At 41.2% G+C, this 20,889-nt stretch overlaps 1 protein-coding gene across 1 annotated transcript in view; it reads left to right on the top strand.

The window, feature by feature from the left end:
* The window catches only part of GABBR2 (gamma-aminobutyric acid type B receptor subunit 2), a 420,626-nt gene that overhangs the window by 154,748 nt on the left and 244,989 nt on the right, over window positions 1–20,889 (top strand). The window contains exon 3 of the mRNA XM_010357632.2: window positions 19,443–19,613. Within this exon, the coding sequence (XP_010355934.2) occupies window positions 19,443–19,613 (171 nt within the window). The remainder of the gene's footprint in view (window positions 1–19,442; window positions 19,614–20,889) is intronic.

The raw sequence follows: 20,889 nt of genomic DNA, 5'->3' as shown, positions 1-20,889 counted from the left end.
CTGCCTTCCCCAGGGAGGTGGAATAATGCCGGAAAGGGCTTTGTAAATTAAAAGGCCTTGTGTGATTGCAAGAAATACCATCTAATTCTCCTAACTTAGTTCTTGTAACTTTTAAGTCTAGAAATTGTGATCTACTGTTAGCCATCATTAATTGGGTGCTTGTGCTAGTCCAACCCTCACGACAGCCTTGAAATGGGAATATGCCTGTCTGACCCCGGTCCATTTACAGAGGAGGAGACTGAAGTTCCCAAAGGTGGAGGAGTCTTCTGAGGTTGCATAGGGAGGGGCGGAGGTGGCATTCAGACACAGCCTGTCCAAAATGAAACCCAGCATTCTTACCCTTATGAGCCACACTGCTTTATCAGCATTGACTTGGTTTTGCCATTTCTCTAATTTACTCCCATTTTTGACTTAAAATAAAAGGATTTGCAGAATTAATAGTTGTTTTCCAATCTTATTTACATCAAATAATAATAGAAATGTTGAAGAAGGGAGTGAAGAAGGTAATAAAGAACCATAGAAGGCCACATAGCAAAAACAATTATATCTTAAAGAGCAAAGCATTAAATGACTTAATAATTTATCATAATAAATAAATGCTGTATCTTAAACTGGGTGATAGGCAGCTGGATATTGGTTTTTCTATTATTCTTTAAAAGTATCTAACATGCTTATGTATGTAGTTTCTATTTGACAATTAAAGTTTAAAAAGAAAAACATCTGGATGAAGAATTTTTTAAATATACATATGATTTTTGTTTCATATGTTTTCATTGGACCATCATAGAGAATCAAAAGCATACTAACCCACTGATGAAGTATTATTGTTTTTTCTTTTAAATTTTCTTTTTTCTTTTTTCTTTTTCTTTTTCTTTTTCTTTCTTTCTGACAGGGCCTCACTCTCACTCAGGCTGGAGTGTAGTGGCATGATCCTTGCTCACTGTACCCTGAACTCCTGGGCTCAAGCAGTCCTCTTACCTCAGCCTCCCAAGTAGCTGGGACTACAGGCACCCACCACCATGCCCAGCTAATTCTCTCTTCTTTTAAATTGCCCTGGTTGCCTTCTAGTCTTAGCCTCAGATGCCTCCCTGAGAAGCAGCCTGGAAAATTGGAGAGAGGATTGCATTCTAAGAACAAAAGTCCCAAGCCCTAGCCTTGCCGTTTGCTAACATGCGGCTTTGAGTAAGTCACCTGACTTTGAGTAAGTCACTTCTCTGAACATCAGTTTCCTTATCTAAAAAATGAGGGTTAAATAAAGTCTACTCTACTGATATCACGGGTTTTTGTGAAGATCAAAATTAGACTAAAGAAGTAAATATGTTTTGGGAATTGTTAAATCACAGAGAAGAATCATAGCAGTCTGTGGAATGAGCAGGGACTTGTGACGTTAGTCTCCCTGCTCTGCCAGTTGCTTGCTGTGTGATCATGCGCGAGTCACTTACCCTCTCTGAGGCTCAGTGTCCTCATCTGAAAAATGCAGATCAGAATCACATCTAGTTCATAGGGTTGTTTTGCACGTTAAGTGAAGAAGTGAGTGCTAAGCCCTTCACGCAATGCTTGCTCCACGGTACGTGCTCATTATTTCACAATTTCACGAAGTCAAATTATCGAAGCTCAGGTCCCAGCTTTGCCTCTTTTTTTCCCTGTTTTTGAGAAGGGGCCTCCTCTGTCACCCAGGCTGGAGTGCAGTGGTACAGTGACAGCTTACTGCAGCCTCAACTTCTCAGGCTCAGTTGATTGTCCTGCCTCAGCCTCCCGAGTAGCTGGGACCACAGACATGCACCACATGTCTGACTAAATGCCTGACTAATTTTTTGCGTTGTTTTGTAGAGATGGGGTTTTGCCATATTGCCCAGGCTGGTCTTGAACTCCTGGCCTCAAGCAATCCTCCTGCCTTGGCCTCCCAAAATGCTGGGATTACAGGTGTGCGCCACTGCACCTGGCTGCTTTGCCTCTTACTAGTTATGGGGTCCCAGGCAAGTCACTATACCTCCCTGAGACTCAGTTTCCCCCACAGGAAACAAAGGCAATAATGTCTCCCTTACCTCCCTCACAAATTTTCACAAGTTCCCCATAAGGATGTGCTGAGAGCAGTGGCTCACACTTATAATCCCAGCACTTTTGGAAGCCAAGGCAAGAGGATCACTTGAGGCCAGGAGTTTGAGACCAGCCTGGGAAAAACAGCGAGACCCCTGTCTCTACTAAAAATAAAAATTAAAAAATAATTGCCAGGCATGGTGGCATGTGAGTATAATCCCAGTAGAGATAACCCTGTCTCTACTAAAAATGACCAAAAAAAAAGCCAGCCATGGTGGCACGTGGGTGTATAATCCCAGCTACTCAGGAGGTAAAGGCAGGAGGATAGCTTGAGCCCGAGTTCCAGGCTGCAGTGAGCTATGATCATGCTACTGTACCCCAGTCTGGGTGACAGAGTGAGACCCTGTCTCTAAGAAAAAGAAAAAAGCCTATGGCCATGGCAGGGGGTGGTAAAAGCCGAACTGCTGTGCATTTCTGAATGATGAAAAACTAAACCTCATTAACAGAAAAGAGAAATGATTGTTCCCCAAGAGGTTCTAGCCCAGGCTCTCTCTGACTAAAGAGATTTAAAATCTTACAGCAAGTCTACGCACAACACCCCAGAAGGCCTTCTGTTGGAGTGGGGCTTCCAGAACTCACGCAAACGCCAGCCATTCATTTTCCGTTGTTAACTCGGGAAATGCTTTGCAGCCGCTCCGCATCACATCAATCTCACCAGCATCTATGTTGAGGCACTTTGTGTCCAAACAGTTTTTCGCCAGGGCTTGGGCACAGCGGCGACCTGGCGCAGACCTGAAGTGGACCCGAGTTCCCAACACACACAGTCCAGGGCCTTTGTATACATCCTGGCACTGGCCACAAACAGTGTTTTGTCAGAAGCTTCCTGAGAAAGTTGCGTTCCATTCATCTCGGCTGAAAGGAACCCTAGATGACAAATACCTCCCTCATTTAATTACAGAAACAGTCAGCAAAGCCGTGGAAAAAGATTAAACCAGCAGAGAAAAGAGCAAGCCTCAATCATTTTCTCATCCCTTTGCATTTGGCCTGAGTTCCTTACCTAGGACTTAGCAACTGTGGCCCCCCTGGTTATTATACCTGCCTCCTGAAAGAATGGTTTATTTTTGCAGAGAAGCTAAACTCGGATGCCCCAAAACAGGTAAAGAATGAATTGCATTTAGGCAAGATTCGTCAATGGCTTGGAATTTCATAAAGATCCTGAAGCTGGGAGATGCATTTACATTTTTCATCTGGGTTTGTATCTGCAAATGGAAGTGAGGCACAATGGCAATTATCTGAATAAATCAGATTAAATAAAACACACACCCATGCAAGACCAACAAACTCCTTAATCATTTTCTTCCATGTTGGAGAAGCATATATTTTTGTGGTTGCAGAGAACCTTTGAAATCTTTGGTCCAATCCATCACTTTCAGAGACGAGAAAAACAGACATCTAAAAGGAAGAAATGACTTGCCTGTGTTCTGTCAGTTATAGAGACAGGGTTAAGCTCAAGTGTCCTGGCTCCCTAAAGAGGCCTTGTAGCTGCGTGAGCTCCCCACTCCTCTCTGCATTCAGATACTGCTTGTTAAAGTGGCTCATGGTTCAATATGCAGGTTCAACGCTCACGAAACATAACACGGCAGGCTAGAGGCCTCCAGCTGGAGAGAGATGCTCCTGGCTGCCTTCCCATCCCATGCTGCTGGTTAAATGTGTCTCCTCCAAAACTTGCTGTGTTTGAGAGGCCCTGGAAGCTGTGGCATAAATTGTTCCCTCCCTGTTCTACTGGATGACCTTTCCAGGCCACAGTTTTTTCAGGTGTAAAATGGATGATAATTTCTACCTTGGGTAGTCTGTCTGAAAGTTTGTGTTTGGTTTGGTTTGGTTGAGACAAAGTCTTGCTCTGTCACCGAGGCTGGAGTGTAGAGGGCATGATCTCAGCTCACTGCAACCTCTGCAAACTCTGCTTCCTGAGTTTAGGCGATTGTTCTGCCTCAGCCTCCCGGATAGCTGGGATTACAGGCGCCCACCACCACACCTGGCTGACTTTTGTATTTTTAGTAGAGACAGGATTTCACCATGTTGGCCAGGCTGGTCACAAATTCCTGACATCAAGTGATCTGTGCACCTCGGCCTCCCAAAGTGCTGGGATTACAGGCACGAGCCACTGCCACCCAGCCCTGTCTGAAAGTATCAATCACCAAGTCAGACATGTGTTCATAAAAACTCTCCTTTGGATGGCTTATACTGTGGCTGGCCGATTGGGTGGTTGGTTCATTTCTCCATTCATTCATCCATCCACTGGCAAGCAAGCTTTGCTCTCAGACATGGTAGAGAATGGATTTTTTTGAGTGAGTGTAGGATGAGGAAATAAAAACAAAAATCCTGTCCCCCAGGAAGATTGCAGAGGATCACCCAGTGCGCACAGACTGTCCACAAACCCAGTATCTATGAATTCTCTGGCAATCATCATAATCATAATCATAGGGAGTCCAGGGGACTTTATGCATCTATAAAGCTTCAGAGTCCACAAGTCCACAAAGTTTTTTACATCCTGCCATCACCCCTCCAAAGCAGGGAGGGCAGAGCTTACAATCTTAGTTCTATAGATGCAAGAAGATCTAGTGGCCTGAGTTTGCACAACTAGGAAAAGACAGTGTTGAGGTCCAAACCCAAAGTCTTTGGAGTCCAGGGGTCTGAATCACACTCAGCTGCTGCCTGGCTTTGCCAGGATGTCTCTGGGATTCAGGTTGAGGGGCTTGTGTCATTTCTGAGGGGCTGTGGTGGTGAGGATGGAGGCAATGTGACTTAACAATACTGGTTCCACTCCTCCATTTCTAAGTTGCATGATCTTAGACAAATTCCTTTTTTCTTTTTTTATTGTGGTAAAATGCACGTAATAAAACTCACCATATTAACCATTTTAAAGTGGGTTTAAGTGAGTCATTGTCATTGAGTACATTTACAATGTTGTTCAACCGTCACCACTATTTAGAGCTGAAACATTTTCATGCTTTCTTGGGCATGAAAGCTTTTGTGCTTTCACCTCAATTTGCTTTGTTGGGCAAGTTTTTTAACCTCTAAGTCTCAGTTTTCATATCCATAAGCTTTCTAACGGCACCTGCCATAGGGTTGCTGTGAGGATTAGGTGGGATAACTGGGACGCCTTGGCATAAATAAAAGGTGATGGGTGGGGGGCAGTTATACTAAATTTATATACTGAGAACTAGGTTATAGGATTTGTACAGGACTGTCTTGACTCTCTAGGATGAAGGACAAAGCTGCTTCACCTTGCCCATATCCTGGCTTCAAGGCAACCACTCATAGTGCTTAATTCTTTGTGAATTTGGTCCTTGACACCAAGGTTCTGGAGGATTTTGCCACTCCTCTGGCCAGGTGGCCATGGATAGTGCAGGGGAGCCATCAGGCCCTGTGGCCTCGTCATAGGTTGGGTAGTACCTGGATGCCATCATTATCGGAAGCACTCAGGTTAGTTCCTGGGGTGGGAGTGAAAGAACGAGATGCTATTTAAGGATCTTCTATGGGCCAGGATGTGCTCAAGGATTCCCTGGGCAACTGCTCAAGACAAAGAGAATACTGGTGATCCAGATTTAGCCTGGCTACAGATTGGAGCAAGCAGAGGGGTGGGCAAAAACCCCACTCAGTGCCAGAGCTGGCCAGTATGGGATGAGCTGGGCAGTCTCATACACCAGCCCCCAGGGGCATGACAGCACCATCACTTTAGAGAGCAGTTTGGTGGTACCAATCACGAATCTTAAAAACCTTCACACCACCCTGTGGTTTCAATGCCATCTGAACAATGCAAAAGAGGGTGCCAGGCCCTGCCACATATTTGGTTAATTCAGACAAAATTTATTCATGATTTTTCTAATACTTTACTAAACTAACCTGAACTTTATCTTTGCAATATTTGAGAACATATGGTTTACTAAATAAATAAATGGCATAAACCAAATGTGAAAAAAAAAAAAAAAAACAAGGGTATTTGGCTACCCAATAAAAAGTTTGGTACCCAATAAAACATTTTTTTAGCTTTCCTTTGAAACTATAAAAACATGGAAAAGAAGCCAGGCACAGTGACTCCTGCCTGTAATCCCAGCACTTTGGGAGGCCAAGACAGGCGGATCACCTGAGGTCAGGAGTTCAAGACTAGCCTGTCCAGCATGGTAAAACCCCATCTCTACTAAAAATAATAATAATTAAAAAATTAGCTGGGCATGGTGGTGGGTGCCTGTAATCCCTGCTTGGGAGACTGAGGCAGGAGAATCGCTTGAACAATTGGGAGGTGGAGGTTGCAGTGACCGAAGAGCGCGCCACTGCACTCCAGCCTGGGCGACAGAGCAAGACTCCATCTCAAAGAAAACCAGCCAACCAACCAAACAAAAAAACATGAAAAAGAAAACACACACATACACACACTCTCAGGGAACCAAGAGACCCCAATACTCATTGATATTCTAGATGTTTAGAAGCTTCATTAATTACAAAGTAGATGGCTCTAGATTGAGAAAATCCTAAGCTTTGCTTCCTGGCATTCCAAACTTTGCCTTATAAAATAACAATTGTGTTGAAAATTAACAGGTAGACCTTTTCCTCTTTCCCCTACAATCTGAGTTAGACTCAGGACTCATCAATTAGAAAATTGGGCAGCTATTGCCTCTACTTCACAGTTGCTGATCTCTGAGACAACCAAATTGCTTTTTTCTCATTATTCTCATCTGTCTTTTGCTAAATTCAGACAGAGCTATACATTCCTACGGGGAAAAAACCTGGATAAGCAGAGGAGGGGAGCACGCTAGATGTGAATTTCATTCTGGGAAGCAGAGACTTCCCGTGTGAAATTTTCTAGGCAGGAAAGAAAAACCCTAGCAGCAGTGCAGGAAGGGAATTTAATGTGCTGTGTTGATCTAGAGTAGTAGAAAATTGGGCACTGAGGGTAAAAGATGATGTCACTTATTTAATGTAGACCAGCCTAAGGTGAAAGCCTACTAGACACCAAAAGCTGTGCTTAAATACTCATTCTCCAGCCTTCTGAGAAGTATATGCAATTAAAATGTAAATAGAAAACAGGGCTAAGTGCCATCCACATTTGTGTGGCTCTTGATAAGCCAAGTCTGAAAACACTTACCTTGATTTTGAGGATGAATACATTTAAAACACCTTTGAAAAAGGACTTCAAAAATAATGAAAAAAAGCACAGTACTCAGAAGAAGTGGAGGAAGAGTCCATCTCTGAAAATGATCTATTGTAGGATAAAGAAGAAAACTTTAGAAAGATGTGTAGCCTCCTCAATCATATGCAGTAAAACAGGCTCCATGAAATAGACAACCTGCAATTGGAGGTGGAAAGGGAGATGATCATGAAAAATTCATAGGAAACTAAAAATGTCAATAACACAGTACAAATACGTTAAAGACAATAAGGCTTAAAACTGAGGCTGTTGAAAAGCAAGTCAAGCAACTCACAGAACAAAGAACCCGAATAGCTAACATGTCTGTGTATCACCACTCAGCCACATTACAGGCAAAGCACTGCAAAATCAAATAATAATGAAGTACCACTTTATCTCTGAAAGACTAACAAAAATTAGGAAGTCAGATAATATCAAATATTGACCAGGATGTGAAGAAATGAGAATACTTATGTCCTACAGCTAGGACTGTGGATGATACAGCCATTTTACCAGAAAATAGTGAAAGCTAATATGCACATACCCTGTAATAAAATAGAGTAAAATAAGATGCTCTTCTAGATTGAAGAGGACAAAGACTAAGAGATGCAATTATGAAAGAAAATAGGACAGATATGGATTTGGAGAATGAAAAGACAACATATAGATAATCCTGTGTCCTAGAAGAGAGGCAAGAATATATAGGAATATAAATAATAATAAACATCCTATATGTGCTATATTTATTATGTATAATATATATAATAAGTGTAGTATATATAGTAAATATGCTAAATATATTATAAAAATATAAAATATATAATATACACAATATAATATAGCATAGTCATTTTATATATAAGTTTTTTACTGAGTTGGAAATACTTGAGTGTATAGATTGTATACAGGTCGTGTGTAGGACTCTCTTTGTCACAAATAAAATCAGGAATGCAATTTTTTTGAATTCCAGGAATAAGGGAAAAAAAAAATCTTTCAGGCCTCCAGGCAGAGGAAACTGGGTACCTACAAATGAACAACAATCAGTGACAATCAAGCCAGCCCCAAATTTCTCCTCTGCATCACTTTGCAGTTTCAAAGCAGAGAAATGATAGCCCAAGAATTTCATGCCCAGGCGAATTCTGCCGTGTGTCTGTGCAACACAGGGCCATCCTCAGTAAGTTGTCAACTCTTTATCCTTCTCAAGATACCTATTAAAAGGTACTCCGGCAGGCTGAGACCTGAGGCAAGATTAATTCACATAGCCAGAACAGAGAAGAGTAGATACAAAGTTGAAAACCAGCAGGAACAAAAGGAAACAAAAAAGGGAAGCATTAAATAAAAGAGATGGGCAACGAGATGATAAATGCAAGGCCAAGTATTTTTTTTTTTTTTACTTGTCTTTTTTATTTATTTATTTTTAAGTTTTTTTTAAAATTATACTTTAAGTACTAGGGTACATGTGCACAATGTGCAGGTTTGTTACATATATATACGTGTGCCATATTGGTGTGCTGCACCCATTAACTCATCATTTACTTTAGGTTTATCTCCTAATGCTATCCCTCCCCCCTACACCCTCCCCACAATAGGACCAAGTGTGTGATGCTCCCCTTCCTGTGTCCAAGTGATCTCATTGTTCAATTCCCATCTATGAGTGAGAACATGCGGTATTTGGTTTTCTGTTCTTGCGATAGTTTGCTGAGAATGATGGTTTCCAGCTGCATCCATGTCCCTACAAAGGACACGAACTCATCCTTTTTTATGGCTGCATAGTATTCCATGGTATATATATGCCACATTTTCTTAATCCAGTCTGTCACTGATGGACGTTTGGGTTGATTCCAAGTCTTTGCTATTGTGAATAGTGCTGCAGTAAACATACGTGTGCATGTGTCTTTATAGCAGCATGACTTATAATCCTTTGGGTATATCCCAAGTAATGGGATGGCTGGGTCAAATGGGATTTCTAGTTCTAGATCCTTGAGGAATCACCACACTGTTTTCCACAATGGTTGAACTAGTTTACAGTCCCACCAACAGTGTAAAAGTGTTCCTATTTCTTCACATCCTCTCCGGCACCCGTTGTTTCCTGATTTTTTAATGATTGCCATTCTAACTGGTGTGAGATGGTATCTCATTGTGGTTTTGATTTGCATTTCTCTGATGGCCAGTGATGATGAGCATTTTTTCATGTGTCTGTTGGCTGTATGAATGTCTTCTTTTGCGAAGTGTCTATTCATATCCTTTGGCCACTTTTTGATGGGGTTGTTTGTTTTTTTCTTGTAAATTTGTTTGAGTTCTTTATAGGTTCTGGATATTAGCCCTCTGTCAGATGAGTGGATTGCAAAAATTTTCTCCCATTCTGTAGGTTGCCTGTTCACTCTGATGGTAGTTTCTTTTGCTGTGCAGAAGCTCTTTAGTTTAATTAGATCCCATTTGTCTATTTTAGCTTTTGTTGCCATTGCTTTTGGTGTTTTAGACATGAAGTCCTTGCCCATGCCTATGTCCTGAATGGTATTACCTAGGTTTTCTTCTAGAGTTTTTATGGTTTTAGGTCTAACATTTAAGTCTCTAATCCATCTTGAATTAATTTTCATATAAGGAGTAAGGAAAGGATCCAGTTTCAGCTTTCTACTTATGGCTAGCCAATTTTCCCAGCACCATTTATTAAATAGGGAATCCTTTCCCCATTTCTTGTTTTTGTCAGGTTTGTCAAAGATCAGATGGCTGTAGATGTGTGGTATTATTTCTGTTCTGTTCCATTGGTCTATATCTCTGTTTTGGTACCAGTACCATGCTGTTTGGGTTACTGTAGCCTTGTAGTATAGTTTGAAGTCAGGTAGTGTGATGCCTCCAGCTTTGTTCTTTTGGCTTAGGATTATCTTGGCAATATGGGCTCTTTGTTGGCTCCATATGAACTTTAAAGCAGTTTTTTCCAATTCTGTGAAGAAAGTCATTGGTAATTTGATGGGGATGGCATTGAATCTATAAATTACCTTGGGCAGTATGGCCATTTTCACAACATTGATTCTTCCTATCCATGAGCATGGTATGTTCTTCCATTTGTTTGTGTTCTCTTTTATTTCACTGAGCAGTGGTTTGTAGTTCTCCTTGAAGAGGTCCTTTACATCCCTTGTAAGTTGGATTCCTAGGTATTCTGTTCTCTTTGACGCTATTGTGAATGGGAGTTCATTCCTGATTTGGCTCTCTGTTTGTCTGTTACTGGTGTATAAGAATGCTTGTGATTTTTGCACATTGATATTGTATCCTGAGACTTTGCTGAAGTTATTTATCAGCTTAAGGAGGTTTTGGGCTGAGACGATGGGGTTTTCTAAATATACAATCATGTCATCTGCAAAGAGGGACAATTTGACTTCTTCTTTTCCTAACTGAATACCTTTGATTTCTTTCTCTTGCCTGATTGCCCTGGCCAGAACTCCAACACTATGTTGAATAGGAGTGGTGAGAGAGGGCATCCCTGTCTTGTGCCAGTTTTCAAGGGGAATGCTTCCAGTTTTTGCCCATTCAGTATGATATTGGCTGTGGGTTTGTCATAAATAGCTCTTATTATTTTAAGATACGTTCCATCAATACCAAATTTATTGAGAATTTTTAACGTGAAGGGCTGTTGAATTTTGTCAAAGGCCTTTTCTGCATCTATTGAGATAATCATGTGGTTTTTGTCTTTGGTTCTGTTTATATGCTGGATTATGTTTATTGATTTGCATATGTTGAACCAGCCTTGCATCCCAGGGATGAAGCCCACTTCATCATGGTGGATAAGCTTTTTGATGTGCTGCTGAATTTGGTTTGCCAGTATTTTGTTGAGGATTTTTGCATCGATGTTCATCAGGGATATTGGTCTAAAATTCTCTCTTTTGGTTGTATCTCTGTCAGGCTTTGGTATCAGGATGATATTGGCCTCGTAAAATGAGTTAGGGAGGATTCCCTCTTTTTCTATTGATTGGAATAGTTTCAGAAGGAATGGTACGAACTCCTCCTTGTACCTCTGGTAGAATTTGGCTGTGAATCCGTCTGGTCCTGGACTTTTTTTGTTGGTAGGCTATTAATTATTGCCTCAATTTCAGAGCCTGCTATTGGTCTATTCAGGGATTCAACTTCTTCCTGGTTTAGTCTTGGGAGAGTATAAGTGTCCAGGAAATTATCCATTTCTTCTAGGTTTTCTAGTTTATTTGCATAGAGGTGTTTATAGTCTTTTCTGATGGTAGTTTTTCTTTGGGGTCAGTGTTGATATCCTCTTTATCATTTTTTATTGCATCTATTTGATTCTTCTCTCTTTTCTTCTTTATTAGTCTTGCTAATGGTCTATCAATTTTGTTGATCTTTTCCAAAAACCAGCTCCTGGATTCATTGATTTTTTGGAGGGTTTTTTGTGTCTTTATCTCCTTCAGTTCTGCTCTGATCTTAGTTATTTCTTGTCTTCTGCTAGCTTTTGAATGTGTTTGCTCTTGTTTCTCTAGTTCTTTTAATTGTGATGTTAGGGTGTCAATTTTAGATCTTTCCTGCTTTCTCTTGTGGCCATTTAGTGCTGTAAATTTCCCTCTACACACTGCTCTAAATGTGTCCCAGAGATTCTGATATGTTGTATCTTTGTTCTCATTGGTTTCAAAGAACATCTTTATTTCTGCCTTCATTTTGTTATGTACCCAGTAGTCATTCAGGAGCAGGTTGTTCAGTTTCCATGTAGTTAAGTGGTTTTGATTGAGTTCCTTAGTCCTGAGTTCTAGTTTAATTGCACTGTGGTCTGAGAGACAGTTTGTTATAATTTCTGTTCTTTTACATTTGCTGAGGAGTGCTTTACTTCCAACTATGTGGTCAATTTTGGAATAAGTGTGATGGGGTGCTGAGAAGAATGTATATTCTGTTGATTTGGGGTGGAGAGTTCTGTAGATGTCTATTAGGTCCGCTTGGTGCAGAGTTGAGTTCAATTCCTGGATATCCTTGTTAACTTTCTGTCTCATTGATCTGTCTAATGTTGACAGTGGGGTGTTAAAGTCTCCCATTAGTATTGTATGAGAGTCTAAGTCTCTTAGGACTTGCTTTATGAATCTGGGTGCTCCTGTATTGGGTGCATATATATTTAGGATAGTTAGCTCTTCCTGATGAATTGATCCCTTTACCATTATGTAATGGCCTTCTTTGTCTCTTTTGATCTTTGATGGTTTAAAGTCCGTTTTATTAGAGACTAGGATTGCAACCCCTGCCTTTTTTTGTTCTCCATTTGCTTGGTAGATCTTCCTCCATCCCTTTATTTTGAGCCTATGTGTGTCTCTGCATGTGAGATGGGTCTCCTGAATACAGCAAACTGATGGGTCTTGACTTTTTATCCAATTTGCCAGTCTGTGTCTTTTAATTGGACCATTTAGTCCATTTACATTTAAGGTTAATATTGTTACGTGTGAACTTGATCCTGTCATTATGATATTAACTGGTTATTTTGCTCGCTAGTTGATGCAGTTTCTTCCTAGCATCGATGGACTTTACATTTTGACATGTTTTTGCAATGGCTGGTACCCGTTGTTCCTTTCCATGTTTAGTGCTTCCTTCAGGATCTCTTGTAGGGCAGGCCTGATGGTGACAAAATCTCTAAGCATTTGCTTGTCTGTAAAGGATTTTATTTCTCCTTCACTTATGAAACTTAGTTTAGCTGGACATGAAATTCTGGGTTGAAAATTCTTTTCTTTAAAATGTTGAATATTGGCCCCCACTCTCTTCTGGCTTGGAGAGTTTCTGCCGAGAGATCTGCTGTTAGTCTGATGGGCTTCCCTTTGTGTGTAACCCCACCTTTCTCTCTGGCTGCCCTTTACATTTTTTCCTTCATTTCAACTTTGGTGAATCTGACAATTATGTGTCTTGGAGTTGCTCTTCTCGAGGGGTATCTTTGTGGCGTTCTCTGTATTTCCTGAATTTGAATGTTGGCCTGCCTTACTAGGTTGGGGAAATTCTCCTGGATGATATCCTGCAGAGTGTTTTCCAACTTGGTTCCATTTTCCCCATCACTTTCAGGCACACCAGTCAGATGTAGATTTGATCTTTTCACATAATCCCATACTTCTTGGAGGCTTTGTTAATTTCATTTTACTCTTTTTTCTCCACACTTCTCTTCTCACTTCATTTCATTCATTTCATCTTCAATCGCAGATACTCTTTCTTCCAGTTAATCGAGTTTCTTACTGAAGCTTGTGCATTTGTCATGTATTTCTCGTGTTATGGTTTTCATCTCTATCAGTTTTTTTAAGGTCTTCTCTATATTGATTATTCTAGTTATCCATTCTTCCATTCTTTTTTCAAGGTTTTTCGTTTCTTTGCGCTGGTTACGTAGTTCCTCCTTTAGCTCTGAGAAGTTTGACTGAAGCCTTCTTCTTTCAACTCGTCACAGTCATTCTCTGTCCAGCTTTGTTCCATTGCTGGCGATGAGCTGCATTCCTTTGGAGGGGGAGATGCACTCTGATTTTTTGAATTTCCAGATTTTCTGCCCTGCTTTTTCCCCATCTTTGTGGTTTTATCTGCCTTTGGTCTTTGATGATGGTGACGTACTGATGGGGTTTTGGTGTGGGAGTCCTTTCTGTTTGTCAGTTTTCCTTCTAACAGTCAGGACCCTCAGCTGTAGGTCTGTTGGAGTTTGCTTGACATCCACTCCAGACGCTGTTTGCCTGGGTATCAGCAGTAGAGGCTGCAGAAGATAGAATATTGCTGAACAGTGAGTGTTGCTGTCTGATTCTTGCTCTGGAAACTTTGTCTCAGGGGTGTACCCCGCTGTGTGAAGTGTCGGTCTGCACCTAGTGGGGGATGTCTCCCAGTTAGGCTACTCAGGGGTCAGGGACCCACTTGAGCAGACAGGCTGTCTGTTCTCAGATCTCAACCTCCGTGCTGGGAGATCCACCGCTCTCTTCAAAGCTGTCAGACAGGGGCATTTACCTCTGCCGAGGTTTCTGCTTCTTTTTGTTTAGCTATGCCCTGTCCCCAGAGGAGGAGTCCACAGAGGCAGGCCGGCCTCCTTGAGCTGTGGTGGGCTCCACCCAATTCGAGCTTCCTGGTGGCTTTGTTTACCCACTTAAGCCTCAGCAATGGCAGGCGCCCCTCCCTGAGCCTGGCTGCCGCCTTGCAGTTAAATCTCAGACTGCTGTGCTAGCAATGAGGGAGGCTCCGTGGGCATGGGACCCTCCGGGCCAGGTGTGAGATATAATCTCCTGGTGTGCCGTTTGCTAAGACTCTTGGTAAAGTGCAGTATTAGGGTGGGAGTTACTCGATTTTCCAGGTGTTTTCTGTCTCAGTTTCCCTTAGCTAGGAAAAGGGATTCCCTTCCCCCTTGTGCTTCCCAAGTGAGGCAGTGCCTCACCCTGCTTCAGCTCTGGCTGGTCCGGCTGCACCAGCTGACCAGCACCAATTGTCCCGGCACTCCCCAGTGAGATGAAACCCGGTACCTCAGTTGAAAATGCAGAAATCACCCGTCTTCTGTGTCACTCGTGCTGGGAGCTGGAGGCTGGAGCTGTTCCTATTCGGCCATCTTGGGCATGCCCCCCCAAGGCCAAGTATTTACTACAGCAATAAACATATGTATTTTAAAATCTGTCTGTATGTTCTTTTCAAGATGTGTATTTAAAAACGATCTTAATAGAATACGAATAAAAGGAAGTTAAAAAAGTGACAGGCAAATGCAAGCAAAAATACAGTAAGGGTTGCCGTATTAATAAGAAGCGAGATACAGTATCAAACAAAAAGCAATAAAATGACAAAGAGGTTTATTTTACCTTGATAAATATTTCAATCTTCACTTGCTCAATGAATATCTATTAAGTGCCTGTTGTTTGCACTAGGCAAAAGTATACATTGCTGAAAACTGAAGATATAATTGTGATGAACATTTATGCTCAAAACAAGAAAAAAGGAACACATATAAAGCAAAAACAGTTGAAATACATGAAGAAATGGTCAGAGACAATAGAGAAAAATTTAACAAACTTCTCAGCCTTTGATAGATGAAGTAAACAAAAATACAAAGCATATGATAATATAATTAGTTTGGTTATATCTATTATGCATAAGTAGTCTAATAAAGAATTCTATAGCTTATGACTAGAGATTTCATCTTTTTTCCAGCCACCATGGAACTTGTACAGAAGTTGACTGTATAATAGGCCACAAAGAAAATCTCAATAAATTCCAAAAGCAGACACTGCACTTGCCAAATTCTCAAAATAATGCAATAAAACTAGAAATTATAACAAAACTATAAATTAAATTTTAAAATACTCTCTGAAATAAATCCTTGGCTAGGAATTAACTTAGAGCCTCAATCACAATCTGTTCGTTATGTGAAACAAGGCAGGAGAGCTCAGAAAGCTTGGTCTCCAAGTTAGAGCCCTAATGCTCACAGCCCTGGTGGTGCCAGATGCTGGGTGACTGAGATAGGGGAAGAAGGTCTGGGGAGCATGTAGGAGGCAGGCAGGTAGGTAGTCATCTATGGGAGCAAGTGCACTAGTGTTAGGGTCCTATAGACCCGGGTTCAAGTCCTGCTTCCACCTCTTATTAGCTATAGTGGAATTCTGATATCTCATTTCGGGGCTGCAGTCTGCTTATTCAAAACCAGGGGTGTTGAACTGCATCTGTGGCCCTCGATCCTCACTGAGCATCATAATCACCTGGAAAATTTTTAAATAATACTGATGCTTGGGCTAGATGCCCAGAGATTCTGATTCAGTTAGTTTGGAGTGGGACCAAGTCATCAGTATTCTTTAAAACCTCCCCAGATAACTCCAGTGTGCTGAGAACCCCAGAGCTAGATGATTTCTCAGATGTCTGTTAGTTCTGAAGTCCAGCAGTACTACTGGGCACCTGCAGTTTTTGCCCATGGAAGAAAGTTTCAGGAGACCAAAGCCAGAGAAACAGTGACGCAAAGCAATCTAATCAAAGCGTGCATTATCTCAAATGGTGCAGAAAATGTCAGCGCCAGTTAATATTTTGCACCCAACATGATTTAGACCCGGGGCACATATTGTACTCCAAGCCTATCGTAAACACAATGGGCCATTTATTCACTGAACAGTAACCACGGTAATTACCCACAGGGAAAACATATGAGGTTGTTCAAGCAACAATTAATTGTGGACCTGGAACTAATGGGACAATAACGGTAAAGTAGCAACCAGAGTGTGATTCAGAAATCACATCAGAAAACCAATATTTTCCAAATTGTATTAGATAAGCATTTTTGGGGATGTGATGGTGTATATGATGTCCCTGTCCTGAAATAGTTGCTCCCAGGTTTTTCTAATAGCTCCTTCCCCTACTGGTGAGCATAGGAGGCTTACAGTGTTGTTTTAATCTCGTGAGAAGAATCACAGACAGTAGGCTTGAGGGGACTATAGAGAGCTTCTATTTCCCGCACTCACTACGGGACCTAAATGTCACCTGAAGGCAGGTGCGCAGACCTTGATTTGGTTGGAATGATCCTCTTTGTTAGTCTGATGGAAGCCACTGATTCTTTTTTTCAGAAAAATGTGCATGTCTGTCTGCACATACGTGGTCATGCAAATGCTTTCCTACAGTTTTCAGGGGGTTCACAGACACTTTGAAGCTCTTCTGTTCTCACTAGGTTGTGGTCCAGTCTCTGCTTGCACACCTCCAGACACAGGTATCTCACTACTTCTGAGGGCAGCTTTTCCGTGGCCAGACAACTCTAATGTGAGTGTTCCTCAGTGTGTCCAGTTGAAATTTCTCTCTCTCCTTAGTCCTCTTCTACCCAGAATCTTTGAACATTGACAAAAGTCATTCTACCCTTGACCTTTACCGGTCTTGGGGTGTCTCTATCTTTGTTGGATCTTAGAAGTTGGTTTCTACAGGGGCTCTGTAGCTTCAGGTAATGGCTGAATTACTGTTGCGTGGTCAGCTCCAATAGATAGCAGATCCAGCAAGTCTAGGTAGTGGCTGTCTACCCTCTAAACCAGACATGGAAGGGGACAAATCTCTACTGCCCCCCACAAACTTCTGTAAGGGGAAAGTGGTTCTAGGGCGACAGAAGAAGTAATAAAGCAACTTCAGCTGGAGGCTGAAGGTACCAGATGTCGTTTCCCCGGATGATGAGATTGGACCCTAGGATGTATCAAATCCAGAGCCCCTGCTGGGATAAGCAAGGGTTCGGGGAGGTAGCTGGTGGCAGCAAACACTGAGCTTGCTTCATTCATGCTCTCTCTGGGTCAAAGGTTTGAATGAAACCTTTTTTAAAAGAAGAGAAGGAGGGAGGAGGGAGGAAGGAAGGACAGACAGACTAGAAGAAACCATGGAGAAATTATTTTATAATCTCAGAGTAAGAGAGGCCTTTCTTAAATATGACACAAAACCTGAAGTCATAAAGGAAAAAAAACTGATAAATTCATCCTCATAAAAAAAAAAAACCATGTCTACATGGAAATGGCGCTATAAACAACATCAAGAAACAAAGTACAAACTGGGAGGAAAATTAGCAACTTATAAAGGGTTAATTTTCTTAATATAAAAGATCATTTCTATAAACTGATAAGGAAGACTACAAGTCAAATTAGAAACAAGCAAAAAATGTAAACAGTTTCCAGAAAGGAACTACCATTACTTTTACACATAGGAAGAAGCTGGGTGCGATGGCACGCCTGTAGTCATAGCAACTCAGGAGACTGAGGCCGGAGGCTTGAGCCCAGGGGTTCAAAACCAGACTAGGCAACATAGACCCCTTCTCTAAAAAGATTTTTAAATTAGCTAGGCATAGAGGCATACCCCTATAGTCCTGGCTACTCCAGAGACTGAGGCAGGTGGGGATCGCTGGAACCCAGGAGTTCCAGGCTGCAGTGAGCTATGATAGCACCACTGTACTCCAGTCTGGGCAACAGAATGGACCCTGTCTCTAAATAATAAATAAAATTTTAAAAAGTAGAAGAAAACCTCATTCACACTAAGAAAAATGCAAATTAGAACTATAACAAGATACCACCTTTTCCCCATCATACTGCAAAGATCAAAAACTTTGATAACTACCTTCTGTGGCTCAGGCTGAGGGAAGGAACAGAGATCAGAGGAAGTGTTATGGAAGAGGTGACATTTAGGTTGGGCCTTCAGGGACAGACAATTAAAATCCAGTTTAACAACTTAACTGGCACTTAAAAGAAAAAGAGGAAATAATAAAGAGATCGATGGACAGCTTTGACTACCAAGTGTAAATTAAATACACACACATAAAATGTAAAGGCAAACACAAACTGAGGTATTTGCAACAACTATAATAGCCTGAGTTTGAATGCTATACATATAAAATGTCTTCATTAAATTCAATCAGAAAAGCATTAGAATACCACTCAAAAAATAAACAAAGGACATGAAAAAGTAATTGCTAAAATAGGATATGCTACTAGTTAATAACCATAGGAAAAAGTTCAGCATTATCCATAATCATGAATGCGATATGATTCAGGGTTTTATTTGGTGATAAATCATTATAAAATTAGAATAACATTTTTTACTCCCTCTGTTGGCAAAGATGTGGTGAGATTGGCCCTCTAATCATTCTTGGCTAGTAAATTTGCAAACTGATAAAATATTTTTTGGAAATAAGTATCAATCTTTAAAAACTCATATTCTTTATCTGGGAAATTTTACATCACAGACTCTATCGTACGGAAACATCCCAAAATATAGAACAAAAAATGCTATGTACAAAGATGCCTGTAGAATAATATGATGATAATGACAAATTAGAAATAATAGAAATAACCCCAAATTAGAAACGATTCAGTAAATTATGGTATATTCATATGCTGGAATATTGTGCAGCTATTATAATGTTTACAAAGAGTTTTTAAGGATACTGTTAAATGGGGAAAAACAGTTCAATTGTGCATGTAGAATGATTTCAGGATCTTTTTAAAAAATCCAATCACTGTGCATAGAAAAAGGACTGGGAAGGAATAGACGATAACATGAATGATGGTTCTTTAGGGAGGGGTAGATCATTGGCTATTTTTTCCCTTCTTTCTTCTTATTTTGCATTTTTAAACCTTCCCTTCCATCATGGTATGTTACTCTTACAATAAAAAAGTTTTAAAAATATCTGTCCCCATGTGTTTATGCTCCAAGTTGAAACTAACAGTCTCTATTCCAGTAGGAAAGATGCTGGGTCACAGCTGCGAGGCTCATCAGTAAGAAGTGTTGTCTCTTTTGTGTCTTTCAGCTTTCTTTTGCTGCAACCACGCCTGTTCTAGCAGATAAGAAAAAATACCCTTATTTCTTTCGGACCGTCCCATCAGACAACGCGGTGAATCCAGCCATTCTGAAGTTGCTCAAGCACTACCAGTGGAAGCGCGTGGGCACGCTGACGCAAGACGTTCAGAGGTTCTCTGAGGTACGCTTGGCTCGTGTGGACACGGCCTCCTTTACTGCTTACTGCTGTCATCTAGCAAGAGGCAATGTGGCTTAGTCAGGGATGGGTACTGTCACAGGGCTTTTAAGCAAGTGTTGGTTAGTGCGATCAAAGCTGTTTCACCGTTGACAAAATAGAGCTGGTAGCTGAGGAATTTCACTGTGCATGGGACTGGTGGAAACCATCATCAGGAGTGAACCTTCCCTGTCATTCTTTTTATTGGCTACATCGTGTGGCTTATTCCCTCAGTGCCCCTGTGGGCTTGTCATTGTTATTGATGCTGTCATGACCATCTAAGATCACAAAGTTCCACCAGGGGGTGTTCACCTGTGAGGAGAGTTTGGGGGAAAGGCTGGCTTGGACCGAAGATGCCAATATCTCCTTGGATGGGGTAGAGTTTTGTTTGTTCTAAATGACTTACAAACACACCTTAATACATGGTAGGTGATTTTTTTGTTTTGTGTATGTGTTTTGTGGTGGAAAAAAAAAAGCCAAAATAGAGGTAGGAAAAATGTAAAAGTGTTGCTTTGCCCCAAGCCACCTAAATCATGCTTTCTCTCTGAAAGTTAACTCCTGCTTTCACTTTAGGGTTCATCTGCCTAGAACTTTTTCAATGTATTTGTTTTAAAGCCAAATGACTTCATAACATGTATATTCTTTTTTCACTTTACAACAGATCTTAGAGGCCTTGATTAACCTCATGGTTTAAAGGGACCTGGTGTTCTGTCAGATGGGTATATCGTAACTTACTGAGCGAGCCCCTCTGAACGTTGACCACTTTTCTTTCTTTTTTTTTTTTTTATTATACTTTAAGTTCTAGGGTACATGTGCATAACGTGCAGGTTTGTTACATATGTATACTTATGCCATGTTGGTGTGCTGCACCCATCAACTCGTCAGCACCCATCAATTCATCATTTATATCATGTATAACTCCCCAATGCAATCCCTCCCTCCTCCCCCCTCCCCCCTCCCCATGATAGGCCCCAGTGAGTGATGTTCCCCTTCCCGAGTCCAAGTGATCTCATTGTTCAGTTCCCACCTATGAGTGAGAACATGCGGTGTTTGGTTTTCTCTTCTTGTGATAGTTTGCTAAGAATGATGGTTTCCAGCTGCATCCATGTCCCTACAAAGGACGCAAACTCATCCTTTTTTATGGCTGCATAGTATTCCATGGTGTATATGTGCCACATTTTCTTAATCCAGTCTGTCACAGATGGACATTTGGGTTGATTCCAAGTCTTTGCTATTGTGAATA

Source organism: Rhinopithecus roxellana, chromosome 16 (assembly GCF_007565055.1).
Source record: "Rhinopithecus roxellana isolate Shanxi Qingling chromosome 16, ASM756505v1, whole genome shotgun sequence".
Classification (NCBI taxonomy): Eukaryota; Metazoa; Chordata; class Mammalia; order Primates; family Cercopithecidae; genus Rhinopithecus; species Rhinopithecus roxellana.
Note: the sequence above shows the minus strand (reverse complement) of the source record. Positions and strands in the feature narration are given on the sequence as shown.